We start from the raw sequence: 14,419 nt of genomic DNA, 5'->3' as shown, positions 1-14,419 counted from the left end.
ATAATTGATGCAAACCGGGTCTTCATATCCTATTCTATTCTTGTTTTGTGTAATGAAAGGATTTAAAATAAGCTGTGTTAAAGCCATCAGGACGTCATATATAATACTGATAAAGGGCAATATTGGAATATTAATTTTCAAGATATTAGAAAAATGAAAGTTTATAAGATATATAGAATAATAAAATCTGTCCTTTTCACCCTACGATAAAAATTGCAGGGTTGCTCGGTTTAATTTGCAATTAAGAATCTATTTGTTCACATGAAAATCCTGAGAAAAAAACGAAATGATACAAACAGCTCTTATCTGACCAATCTTAATTGGAGATTTTTATCTTAAGTAAGAGATTTCACTAGAAGCTTGAAATTTCTAATTACGTTATTCTATTGATAACATGTCTCGTGCTTTCCTGATCTCAGTATTTTATGAGAAGATTCAAGAAGATTTCGTAGTAGTTTAGGATCAGATGTTTCTTATTCCTCCATACAAAATCAATATTTAATTTTTACACTAGTATAATTGTCCAGCTAATATTACCATGATTATTTAATATCTTTCTGTGAATATTAAAGGTTTTTCCTAGATGATATACAAATAATTCATAACTTTAGTCAATATTATAGTGAATGTTGTGTCAGTCGATCGTTTTGCATAGTTGGATATCCACTGTATTGTTGTAACTACAAAAGTTACTGCTATCGATCTTTCAGTCATTTAGTGAAACTCATACCTAGAAACATGAACAGAAATACAGAGTTTGATAACAACTCTTTACTTTTAAATGAATTTCAGAACTATAGTTACTTGACAGGGATGACTACAAATAATAGTAATATTTCAGCCGAAAATGTTTTTGCCAAGGCTACACCAGTGTCATCAGCTACCATGTTTTCCATTGGAGTTGTTGGGAATATATTTGCTATAATAGTTATATGGCGGTCTTCTCCAAGTCACAAATGGAAGGCTTTTTATAGATATGTGTTCTTGTTGGCTATCACAGACTTATTAGGGATTTTACTGACCTCCCCGATCACGCTGTATACTTATTTGAATAACAGGCAGTGGATAGGAGGGCAACCACTTTGCAACTTTTATGGTTTCCAGATGGCTTTTTCTGGAGTGGCAACTGTCCTCATTGCGGGTGCCATGTCGGTTGACCGTCTGATGGCCGTTTACTTTCCATATTTTTACACAAAGGAAATTAAAAACATTCCAAGACGAATTAATTACATTTTGGTATTTATTTGTCTATTTTCAATTCTTGTTGGAGTTTCTCCTATCGTAGGATTCGGACATAACCAGGTACAGTTTCCAGGAACATGGTGTTTTTTCAAAATCCATTCGGAAGAAATAGTGGACAAAGCTTTTTGTATTATGTACGCCTCGACTATATTGATAGTCATACTAATAATGGCCGTTTGTAATACACTGGTTATAGCATTTCTGAAAAACGAATCTTTAGAATGGTCATATGCTAACGGACGCAAAACTAGTATATCTAGTGTAAAAAGTAGCAGGAAGAAAAACGATTTATACATCATAATATTTCTAGTGGCTATATTCGTTGTCTTCAGTGCTTGCTGGACACCTTTCATGGTAAGTATCAATATCTTTATGTTATTTATGTTAAAGACGCCAAATGGAAATTCGTACTCATAAGTCGAATTTTAACACACAATGCCATGACAAAGAAAACAAATACTTTAATTAATTATAAATATATAATAACATCTTCAATCCAGAAAATGACATGTTAGTGACACTTATCTGCCAGGTACACCCTTGAGTTCTTTTTCTGGGTTATGGTTTCCTTTTTAGTTTCTTATCTCTGTCTTTGTTTTCAAAACCAAATTATATCTTGTATGTGCGCCTTTTGTTAAAAAACTTTGACAAACAAAAGTCAAAACAAGTTTTTCATACCATTTGATATCATGTACTCATACTTCGTCCTAGTCGTTCGTCGTAAACGTGAAAATATTTTTTTATGAAACCAAATGCGTGAACCATGACGATAAGAACAATACTGGGACCGGTTTCACAAACAAACTTACGACTAAGATTGGTCTTAAGTCATGAACAAATCAGTATACTTACGATTAATCTTAGTCGTACGTTTATTTTTTTGAAATCGACTTCTGAACTGTATCTTGGCCAATGATATCTTTAACTCAAAATAGTATCCAATATTCCTGTTGACAAACAAATTTTGGTAGGAAATAAAGGTACAATAAAGTAAAAGCATTCGATAAAAAACTCTGAGAATTTTTTTTATAGCTTATGTTACATACCTTCTTAACTTTCCATAATTGATGCATTGACGGGCACTTTTAAGAATTACGGTTGCTAAGACACAATGCGACCAAATATGAGAAAGATGAATACGAAATGTTTTTGTGAAGGAAAAAATATACTCAGACATCTGGAAAAGTAATATATTTTCAACTCACTCTTAAAAGGTTTCGAAATAGACCCACTTTCTAACCCCCAAAAAGTAGAATAAAGTTTCATAATGATAATCAGCAATAAAAAATCATCAAAACCTAATAAAAAAAGTATCAAAGAATATAATATCAGCATGAGTGTATTTTGACTCAATGTTTTGCAGATTCTATCATTTTGTTTTTCATAAGATTGATTTTATTTATGTGAAACTAGGCATCATGCCAAAGCAGAAAATATATTAAACTATAAAAATTTAATGAAATAATATCATCTTATCATCAGATCTGCACTGGTCCAATTCACTCATTTTTCCATTTTTTATGTTCATAATGAATTTATAATTATTATTTGAGAACCATACGTTGTTTTACAAACTCCTTGTTATGCGTTGTGATACTAGCATAATGGAAGTACTTAAAATCATCTGACGTTCCTAATAAACGTTACTCTAGTATCTCTAGTAGGAAAACAATTTTCTACGCAATATATATATATATACAAATGGGCATTAAATAGGTAAATCGTCGTCTTTGGGTTAAAGTTAGAAAGCTACCTAACTGTATATATATTCAGGGCAACTTTTTTGTCAATCATATTGGCTAGAAAATGGGGAAGAAAAATAAATCAGATATGCGTTTCAACTTCTTTTTAGCAAGATTTAGCATTCTGATTATATTCAATTAAGTTACGATTTGAACATTTTTACACAAACAACCTGTATCTTATGAGGCTGAGGTGTATGGTCTCTTTTTTGTATGGGTGTAATTATTCTTGAGACATACTTATGAACACCTTTTCTTTCAGCTTATACGTTTATCAAAATTGTAACTTGCTTTTTTTAGAATAATAATTAATTTGTTAGACTAAAGTTGCTTCAATATTCTTATTTTTTCCCTTTCTTTACCTTCTATAGTTTGTGTCCAAACTCAATAGTCGTTTAATTGTTGTCACTAACGTCTATATAAAGACAATTCCGTCTTTGCAGATATATTTGCAGATCTTGCCATGCTGTTAATTTTTGCTTCTTGGAATTTCTATTTATCCATAACTCTTTTAAAAATAATAGGCAAACACAATCATGATTATGGAGTTGACTAACAGTTTCTATCAGTTTGACTCATTTGTAGACCTTCTATTGTTGATAATTTTTGCTACTCAACTTTCTGCATGTCTGGGGTAGTTATTAATATAAAAGCCGCTGTTCAAAATTCATAAATCTATTGAGAAAAAAACAAATCCGAGTTACAAACTAAAACTAGGGGAAACGCATCAAATATAAGAGGAGAACTACGACACAACAGAAACACAACATAAACTCGGCTTAGGTGTGGATTGAACATTTTGGCCATGTTGTCTGATTACAGATCTTGTGATTCTGGTAGCTTTTACTTTATATAAAATTTCTAACATCAATAGTTTATTTCTTTTTCGCAAATTAGCTTTGTCTATTATATGCCTATTTGTGTTTCTTTGTTACCTATTTCTTTGTTTAATAGACATTACGAATATAACACAATGTTGACTGCTATATCCCTATATTTGACATTTTTACCTATTATATCTGTTTGTTTTGTCCACACATATATTTTGTAAGGGATCATATAAAGTGAGTGGTTTGATTCTATAAAACCAGGCTTAACCCACCATTTTCTACATAAGAAAATGGCTGTACCAAGTCAGGAATATAACAGTAGTTATCCATTTGTTTAATGTGTTTGAGCTTTTGTTTTGCCATTTGATAACGAACTTTCCGTATTGAATTATCCTCAGAGTTTGTTATTTTTGTTAATTTACTTTGAAGTATTATAATAATTTCCAATAGAATAACCAAAACACAATTGAAATAAATGGCCATTTTAGGACAATAAATCCTAGAAGGTGTCGACTATGATTTACCATTTTGGCTATGTTTTAAATCTTGTCTGCTGGTCATTTATGTTACTTAAAGATTTAGGTAAACTAACTCGTGTAAGGAGTCGTATTACAGTTTTGATACATATATCTCATCAGTCTTACATTTCTGTCATGTCATATTTTATCTTTTTATATCGGTTTTCGAGATTATGGACAAACAAGTCGTACTTTATCCTTTATGTTCTATTTTTTGCCATGCCGTTGTGGTTTCTGAATTTTCTTTATTGCCCATGTTTTTACCGTTTTGACAAATCTAATGAGCAAAAAACAGATGTTGGGTAAATTTTGCATCGATCATACTAAAGTATTATTCGATGCAGTCAAACATTTGACAATTTTGCCATTAAATGCATTAAAACTAATATTGGTTCCTTTGTAGTGGATTTCCTCATCCATAGGTTTGTGAAATTCCGGTTAAACTACATGAACTTTCTGCCTGCATACGCTGTCGATTTGAAAATGTATTATTGTCTTCTGTCATTTTGCTGCTGACCAAAAACAAACCTTATACGATTAGCTATAACAGTGGTCGTCAATGTGACAGCAACCTTCCTTCAGATTTTAAGGGTGGTTACTGACTTGAAAAAAATTTAGATCTACAATTTAAAGCACAAAAAACAAGTAACAAAACTCAGATTGGACGTGACAGTGTACTTACACAAGCCCAAAACAAAATGACACTTCAGATCTGAGAGTACCTACTGTCTCTGACAGCTAGTTTCAAGCCAATAACAAAATATTATGTATCTCAGACTAACATATGAAACAGTACACATCAATCATCCAATGGATGTTTTTAACTATATTGATTTCCTCTTTGCAAGTGAGCCACACACTTTAAATTTCACACACCTAATTCTGAGAGTGAGACACCATGAAAAACTCTTTTGGACCGTGTGAAATAGCCGACGTATTTCGTCTTTCGTCGATTTTATTCAAACACGTTTCATGTTGTTACTCAATAACCCCGCTAGATATACACGTCTTATATACACCAATTACTGACGCTTTTTGTCACCTTAAGTATACAAAACAATTGGCAATATTTTCCCGGTAGTTTTACAAATGATATCAAGGTATAAATGAAACAGATTTACAAAATAAACAGTTGTCCTACAGGAACCCTATGTAAATCGGCTGAATGCGATTTTAGTTATTTTTGTCAAACATAATACATAGACGTCGTCCCACGTCACGTTGACGAACAAATACACTAGTTTGCACTAAACGATAGATTGTAAATGGTTAGTTCTTTAATCTGTTGGAGGAAGAACGATATTTCTTTATCAAAGTTCGATTTCAAAATGAAAACCTTTTTATAAACAAAATGTTAGAAACATATCCATAAATAGTACAGTAACCACTTCCTTAATCAATGCCGCTATTAAACAATGTAATTACGATGGTTCCAGATTAGTAACTTACAATTCGTCTTTGAAATATATGTTTAAGAAATAATTGATGCAAGCTATACTTTATTGTAGTTTAACATGGGTAGGCATTATATTCGTGTTATTTTTGCCCGAGCAATAGTGAGGGCTAAAATAACACGAATATAATGCCTACCCATGTTAAACTACAATAAAGTATAGATTGCTTCAATTATTTCGATTCTGATTAGGACAATTAAGGTAATTTCTATGTCCGATGTGTATGAGTGTAGAATGTAGGCTCTTCCATGAACCTCCCTTTTTGTTTGTAAACAAGGAAACGACTGACAATGTAATTTTTCAAATGGTCGTCGTATCTAGGTCAAATATGTCAATTTCCTAATGCAACACATTACAGTCATAATTAATGAATTAGAAACAACATGTGCATCATTTAAGAGTTTTTGAAGTGTTTTAAATAAAAGAAATATACCAAATGCATGCCAATTTAATCAAATTCATTATTCTGCAGTAGTCATTATACACATGTGCAAACACATTTTATTGGATTTAGAGCATGGGTTTATTCACAAAGCGAAAGAAGCACGTTATATTAGATTTTTTTTTTTAACAAAATATAAAATATTTATGTTTGAATATCAATATGGATGAGTTATATTTTTTGTATGAAACATAATTTGTTGATTCGACCAGGACCAGGTACTATGGAATGCACATGAATTAAAAATGTCACTGTAATTATCCCCACTGTATAAAAACTCTGCATAAACTTTATGTTTCAAATCTTGAAATTGAAAAAAATATGTTTTTTTCCGTTCGTGGTCACGCACACACGTGTTTAAATAAGCTTTCGGTCTGAATGTTACATGTAGAAACTTATTCTTAACACATTATAGTCGCTTGTACATGTTGTACTGATATAGTTATCAAATATTTATATTACGTAATAATATCTTTTTCTTTTCAAGTAAATTTCTTTTCGCCAGCTGTACTGTTGTAAATCTAAAACAAATAATGAACAGATGCTGACTATGAGTCTTATTACAAGATTTATGTACTTTTGAGGAATTATAACAAATGAACAGAAGATAATAATTTAGTACATGTAAATTCATGTATGACTAAGAATTAAGTGTTATTATAATCTCCATATATATTTGGGGAACATCGTGTTACATTACACGTATTATATAAGTAAAAATGTAGTAAATTGACAGAAATTAGTTTATGTATAAGTAATCATTCACGTTGAAAACTGAGTAAAACTGTGTACCAGCCACTAGCAATATTTGATAACAGGTTAATTACTTTTCCATAAATACTAAAAAATTATATCGTAAGGACCTTAGCTGATAAGGCCAATCCTTTAGACGCCAACCACATTATCGTACAGTGATTCCAAAAAAATTAGGAAAATTATATTATATTATAATTGTTCATTATTAACCAACTAAGTACATTATTGCCAAAAATGACTGTTTATTAAAAATTATATATTTTCTGTATATGTCCTCGGTCAGTAATAATGGCCTCGGATGTCTGTAATGGCCCTCGCGTTGCCTCGGGCCATTACAGACTTCCTCGACCATTATTACAGACCTTGGACATATAACAGGGCCATTATAAAAACACCCATTCATTAATACTATAATAATGTTTCTCGCTTAGCAAGTTACGAAGCACTAAATTCCGATAAAGAAGACTAATAACCACAATTGTCCTGTCTATTCGTATTCAATTGAATTTTGTCTAGCGCAGAACTACTATGATATTTGTGTCCCTTATATATAAATCTAATGCATGATGCTGTAGAACAAAATTTTGATAGCATAAAAATAAGAACATTTATTATTTAAATTAAGAGCCCTTAAACTTACATTTATGTACACATAATACACGTTATGATTTTTGTAAATGAAATATTGAATGATATTATTACATGATCAAAACACATGCAATTCACCAGCGAAATTATTTAAAAACAAGTCGAAGCGACAAATTAATTCTCATAAAATCAAGTAGCAGATGTTTTTAAGATTTTACCTCGTTCGAACTCCAGTAATATTTGAAGAAGTCAAATAGTTTATAACCATGCCAGTATACGCTTTTACTAATATTAGTTCTTTTGTGGTTGTTTACTTTGATTAATGGGTTTGTAAATTGCTTGTAAAATTACAAAATATTTCTGCCGGTATACCTATTAATTTTAAGATATATTCAATTGACTTTTGTCTTTTGGTGCGAATGACCAAACACAGACCTTTGATAAATACAGTAGCCGAGCCTGTATTTTAGTTGTTGTTTGTGGCTGTATATCATATTCATTTATCTTTATTCTGCCGTACATGAATCAGATTGTTAGTTTTCTCATTTGAATTGTTTAAATCTGTCATCGAGACCTTTTATAGTTTGCATGCGGTATGTCATTGTTAAAGACGTACAATTACCAATGTTTTCTAACTAAGAGCGTCATTTGGTCTTTGGGAGAGAGTTGTCTCATTGACAATGATGCCATATTTTCTTATTTCTGTAAAGAAGTACTAGGCTTCATGAAAAAATATACGTAATATTCTAGGATCATATATGTATCATGAGAAATATTGACGGCATAACCATTATCATTGTACTGACAGAACTGATTTTCAAAATAGACAATAGGCCCCAAAGGATTCCAGGTAAACAAACAGACAATTTTATAATATATATATTATGTTTCATCACATTTAATAGAATCGGAATGCTACCCAAATATCCAAGAAAGTATACTTATAGCTGAATCTGACAAGTAAAATTATGTTTTAGTATAGTCGAACCTCGTTGTGTCGTTAACTCAAATGAGCTGAAGTAATTTCTTGGTTCATGTAAAATTCCCGTTTGAGAAATGCATAATGATATCTGAAGAGTCGACCTCAATTGATTCAAATACTCGGTTAGGTTGAACAAATTCTATAGTACCATCGATATAAAATTAAGGTAAATTGGCCCCGATCTCGAAGTTCGAATGTAAAAATTTTCGAAGATGCAGATTTCTTAGGTAACTTAATAACTTTCAAAAGAGATTAAAGCTGAGTAAACATGCTTGTTTGTATAACTGATAAATGACATGTTTATTTGGACGGTATCTAACACTTTTGTTGATTGTTCAAACGGAACGTTAGTGTGTTGAACATATTGCAAATGAGATAGAAACGAACGAAATTTAAATGACCAAAGCCGAGATTAAATGAATCGTTATAATTAAAACTCATTATCTACAAGAAATAAAAGTATTTAAACAATAATGTTAAACACATGTTAATTTAATTTGAATCCGACGACTTCATCAGATTCTTTCATAACTTATTTCGGTCCGCGAGTGATTTCCAAATTAAGACCTAAGTAAATATTTGTGTAGACTGTTAAATATATGTGTGCATGATTTGTATTTGTAATTGTGTGTTTAATTATATCATGAAGGACAAAAGATGGAGATTGAATACACAATAATTAAGTGTAATATCGAGAAAAGGCACAGTGATCAGAGTATCCAGTTTCACAAATCTCATACCGTATTTTATTCATTCCAATTTTTGGAAGACACACTCGACCTCGGATGAGTCGATCCTCGGATAAGTCGAATACGTTTACCGGTCCTTTTGACTTTGACACAACGATGTTCTAACTTAAAAATGTTTGTATCACAATATATTTGACAACACAAAACAAACAGGCAAACCTTATAAACGTATGATGATATGTGGAACGATATCTATAATAGATGGTAACATACGAATGTTATGAAATAATTACGTATTGACAAATTTTTTGGTACAAAAATGGACTGTTTTAGTGTAAACATGCTTATAGCAAACAGATTGACACTGACGAGGAAAACCTTTGTTGTGTCGAAACATCTCTTAAAAGTGAGAGACAATTCAATTGTGACTGCAGTAGCTACAGGAATAAACCAGTGCTTATTTATATTCATCGTAAGTGGACCACTTACGATGAATATAAATAAGCAGTCTATGTATAGGCGTGTGATAACAAGTTAACTGACATTAAGATATAACAAACACTAACGTGTTTGTTGTTCAACGTGATGTATAGATAAGAGTTACACAAAAGTAATTTTAACATAATAGCAAATCATGTATTAAATAAGAAAGAACCGATTAATAACTAATAATTTCTTGGATAATAGGATGCACTCGAGTTATATCATTCGTGCAATCTAAACTTTTACGAATATCCATGTATCGTGACGTCATGAAACTTTGAACTTCATAAATCAAAATTTGGAGATTTTCAAAGATATCGATCACATTGTTTTAGGTAGCATTTCAAACATTTGAAAACCATGTCAGTATACGCAATAATTGGTATAGGTTCATTTGTTATGGATTATTTTAGTAATGTTAGTAATGAATTTGCAGAATTCCAGTAAATTTACAAAATCTGTTTGTCGGCAAACACTCTCATTTTTAAAATGAATTAATGTCAGCGAATGTGTCATTTTGTATTACTGATAAAAAATATACCTTTTATGACTAGCAGTAGGAGTATTCGCCAATGAGAAGCAAACAATGATATAGTAAAACAAACTGACTTACTAGAGTTTCAATCTACACCAAATCATTAAACAACAAACATCATTACGATTTAAGAGTAGGTTTATGACTTGAAAAATAGAACTAAATATTGCTTTCTATATTTTCTAGAGAGGCAGGCAAGAAACAGTTTTTTTATATTTGTTTTCTTGAAAAAAAGTTAAGTTTTAAATATATATTATGTAGTATAAGATATAATGACGAAATACAAATGCTGATTCGCGTCTTTAGTATTAAGTCTAGCAATATTCTTTCTCAGTAGTCTAACAAAACAAATGACAACACAGTATAAATTAAACAGATTGTTTACCGGAACTCTATGTAAATAGAAAATGTGAGGCATAGAATTGAGAATGATGTATTATTGTCAAACGCTTTCCATATGTATACGACCCGATTCCCTTTGACAAACACATACTATATTGTGCTCTATCGAATGGATTGTAAATGTTCCGTTCTATTATCTTTTGAAGGGAGAAGGATTTTCTTGTTCGATTTTAAAAAACCAAGGAAGTACCTCTACTGCTTCCTTAATCAATTCACTTTTCATAACTAGATAATAAGGACGATTTTAGATAATAAACTTACAATTTATCTGAAAACAATATGTTTTGTTATAGTCAAATACATATTTGAACACCAATGCAGTACTTTTTCTTGTAAGTACTTTAGCTCAGTAGCAGGTGCATTAGTATTTGCATGATTTATAGATGTGACTGCCATTGTTTCCGTTATAAATAATGTTAATATATATAAAGTAACGTTTCCAATCTTGGAACTGCACATTTAGATTAATTTGGCTGTTCAGGTCCTTTTCATATTCACGCTCTCGCATGAGTAATATGTTACTCATCTCAGACTTTTGAGTTTGATTTTACGCATAATTCAAAGATCAACAGGATTTTACTTCTGTTATTTCAAAATCAGTATTACATAATCATATCTCTTTCTATTCAAATACATTTCCTTTTGACAGCTGTATTATTGTGATTTGTAAAAAATGAACAGGTTGCAGCTATATTCTTAATGCATGATATATGTACTTTAGAAGAATTATAACAAATGTTAAACAAAATGTTGCAGAAAGCACTTATCACTGCACTTTTATGTATGACTAAGGACTAAGTAAACTCGAAAATAAGATGTCAACATCTGTAATTTTACGAGTATTATATTATACATGCAACAATGCAGCTAATTTATAGAAATTATTTTATGTGCAAGAAATTATTCACGTAGAAAAATAAGGAGTACTTGTTTAAAAAATTTGATACATGATACAAGTCACATCTTTTGTACTTATCAAAATTTGAGTAAAGTTGATTTGCTCGTCCATAAAAAGCATAAATTTATTAGAACAAATATGAATCTTCAAGAAGATAATGCCAGTCCATTAAACTTCAGTGACATTATTATACTATGATCGAATTCCAAAATAATCATATACCCAACCACGTCCATTTGGATTTTTTTCCATCTGATGAGTTAAGCCTTTTTCAACGGATTTTTATAGTTTGTTCTTATATTGTACTGTTATAACACTGTCCCAGGTTAGGGGAGGGTTGGGATCCCGCTAACATGTTTAATCCCGCCACATTATGTATGTAAGTGCCTGTCCCAAGTCAGGAGCCTGTAATTCAGTGGTTGTCGTTTGTTTATGTGTTACATATTTGGTTTTCGTTCATTTTTTTGTCCATAAATAAAGCGTTAGTTTTCTCGTTTGAATTGTTTTACATTGTCATTTCGGGGCCTTTTATAGCTGACAATGCGGTATGGGATTTGCTGCCTGTTGAAGGCCGTAGTATGACCTATTGTTGTTAATATCTGTGTCATTTTTGTCTCTTGTGGAGAGTTGTCTCATTAGCAACATACCACATCTTCTTTTTATATATATTATTGTCTCTAACTCAGAAATGTCAAATCACATTTTATAAGAAAAAAAAAAAAAAAAAAATACGAAGCAACACATTTCGATAAAGGAAAAAAAATCCTCGTATTCTTCACTAGTTTTCTAAGGTTTTAAGTTTTACGCAGAAAAATATATTGGTATCACTTATATATAAAAAATGATGCCACTTGACGACTATACCGACGAAATTACACGATCAAAGTCGTAACAAAACTTTGCTAAACATTACCTTGAAACTGAATTTAATACACATTTGATCGATAATCACCAGTATAGCCCACGAGCCGAATGTTGGTGTGGTTTAATTTGTTGTATTGTCCAATTTTTATGTCATTTCTCTAATCCTCTTTATGTATTTTTTCCTATTTCAAATAACATACCGGTAAAGGGATATGATACACGAAAGAGTGAGTTACTGTCTTTAGTTCAACTAGTTCATATTAATATTCTCGAAATTATCACTGCTGGTGGAGTTTTAGTTCACCGGGGGTATCACCAGCCCAGTAGTCAGCACTTCTATGCTGACATAAATTATCATTCATGTGGTATATTTATAAATTAACTGTTTACAAAACTTTTGAATTTTGGATTTCTAAGATTTTCTATCTCAGGAAAGGATTACCATTTTTTGGATTCGAGCGTCTCTTATGAGTCTTGTGTAGACGACACGCGCGTCTGGCGTAAATTCAAAATTTATTTCTGGTATCTATGAGTTTATTAATCACTGTTTAATCATTACAATAATGATATTGATCAAACCGATTAACGAAATAGACATTGGTCCCCAAAGGATTTGAGGTAAACAAACATACAACTTTATGATATATATTGTTTTGTACATATTATTTTTGTCAATTAGTAAATAGTAGTTTCCATTTTACAAAACTACAAAAACAAGAAAAAATAAAAAAATAACATGCAACGACACTTCGAAGAGAATATATAATAATATAGAAATTAAGTGAAATCAGATCGTTTTGACAAATATTGCGAAACTTAATATTTTACTAAAAGGGGCACTAGCTACGAGATACATAAAAAATCTAATATATTATTTTTTTCGCTCAATCATTAATGAAATGCAAATAGTGAAATAATAATTCGTTTTTAGCAGCCAGTATGGTTCAATTTTGTCGAAATAAGCTAAACAACATTGTTTATGAATTATTCATTTAACCCCTTAGCTATATGAATTACGCGTGAATTGTATGTGGTAAGTTATCTAAAGGAAAAGAATGTCAACATTGAAAGTGAAACAAAGGTATTTCATTTGATCGATTTATTCGATCAACAAACACTTATTCTTATACAGGTAAAAACGATGATCAACATTTATTTTTCATCAAATATATGAAATTGAATAGACCTAGACAAATCCAACAGCACGAGTTTGCTTTATCTATTTTTATCGTTATTAATGTTTACAACACTTATATGGTCATCGGATGAATTTATGGGTCAACTTGATAGTTAATTAGATGGCGTCTAGATTAATTTAAACACGCAACGAAGCTACGTTTTTTCATGCCCATGCCCTTTAAATTGTTTATTTTAGACTTTTTAGACTTTTAATAGTTTTGGATAAATGTTTTACATTGTTATTAATTAAATATGTGAATTTGATTAAACTCGGTGAGCATGAATAGCTAGATATCTAGTGCCCCTTTAAGCAACCTTAAAAACAGCTATTCGTAGAAAAATTGACACTTACACAGCCATAATAGTTTTGAAATCTAATAGACAATTCAAAGGTGTTTGCATGTAGAAGATATAGGAATTAACTACTTACAATGAATCTAAAATACCTCTTAAAGTAAATGCGCATGGTAACAAGTTATTGATCTTCTTGTGCATTTACATATAATGAACACTTACTTTTAGTTGTTCAACACTTTTTATAGGTATTAGTTTCTAAAGCAAGTTTAAGAATTAAACACTTTTCAAAGATTGGATGTACTTTAATAATTTCATTCGTGCAGACACAGCTTTGTGGAGTATAGTTCAGACACTTGAAATAAAACGTTGTCTTTTATTGCATAGAATATATAAATCAATATAAATTTGCAATGATTAAAAACAGTTCAACTATTCCATTGGTATTGACGATTTTATTAGACATTTATAACACATGTGTCATCTTTAATGGTAAGTAGAGTTTCATATCATTTTACAAT

The 14,419-nt window shown here is 30.8% G+C and overlaps 1 protein-coding gene across 1 annotated transcript in view; it reads left to right on the top strand.

The window, feature by feature from the left end:
- Window positions 1-577: 577 nt before the first annotated feature.
- Window positions 578-14,419, top strand: part of LOC143055082 (prostaglandin E2 receptor EP4 subtype-like) — a 35,563-nt gene continuing 21,721 nt past the window's right edge. Inside the window, exon 1 of the mRNA XM_076228233.1 lies at window positions 578-1,596. Within this exon, the coding sequence (XP_076084348.1) occupies window positions 739-1,596 (858 nt within the window). The 5' untranslated portion in view covers window positions 578-738. The remainder of the gene's footprint in view (window positions 1,597-14,419) is intronic.

The sequence above is a fragment of the Mytilus galloprovincialis genome, chromosome 1, assembly GCF_965363235.1.
Source record: "Mytilus galloprovincialis chromosome 1, xbMytGall1.hap1.1, whole genome shotgun sequence".
NCBI classification, from domain to species: domain Eukaryota; kingdom Metazoa; phylum Mollusca; class Bivalvia; order Mytilida; family Mytilidae; genus Mytilus; species Mytilus galloprovincialis.
Note: the sequence above shows the minus strand (reverse complement) of the source record. Positions and strands in the feature narration are given on the sequence as shown.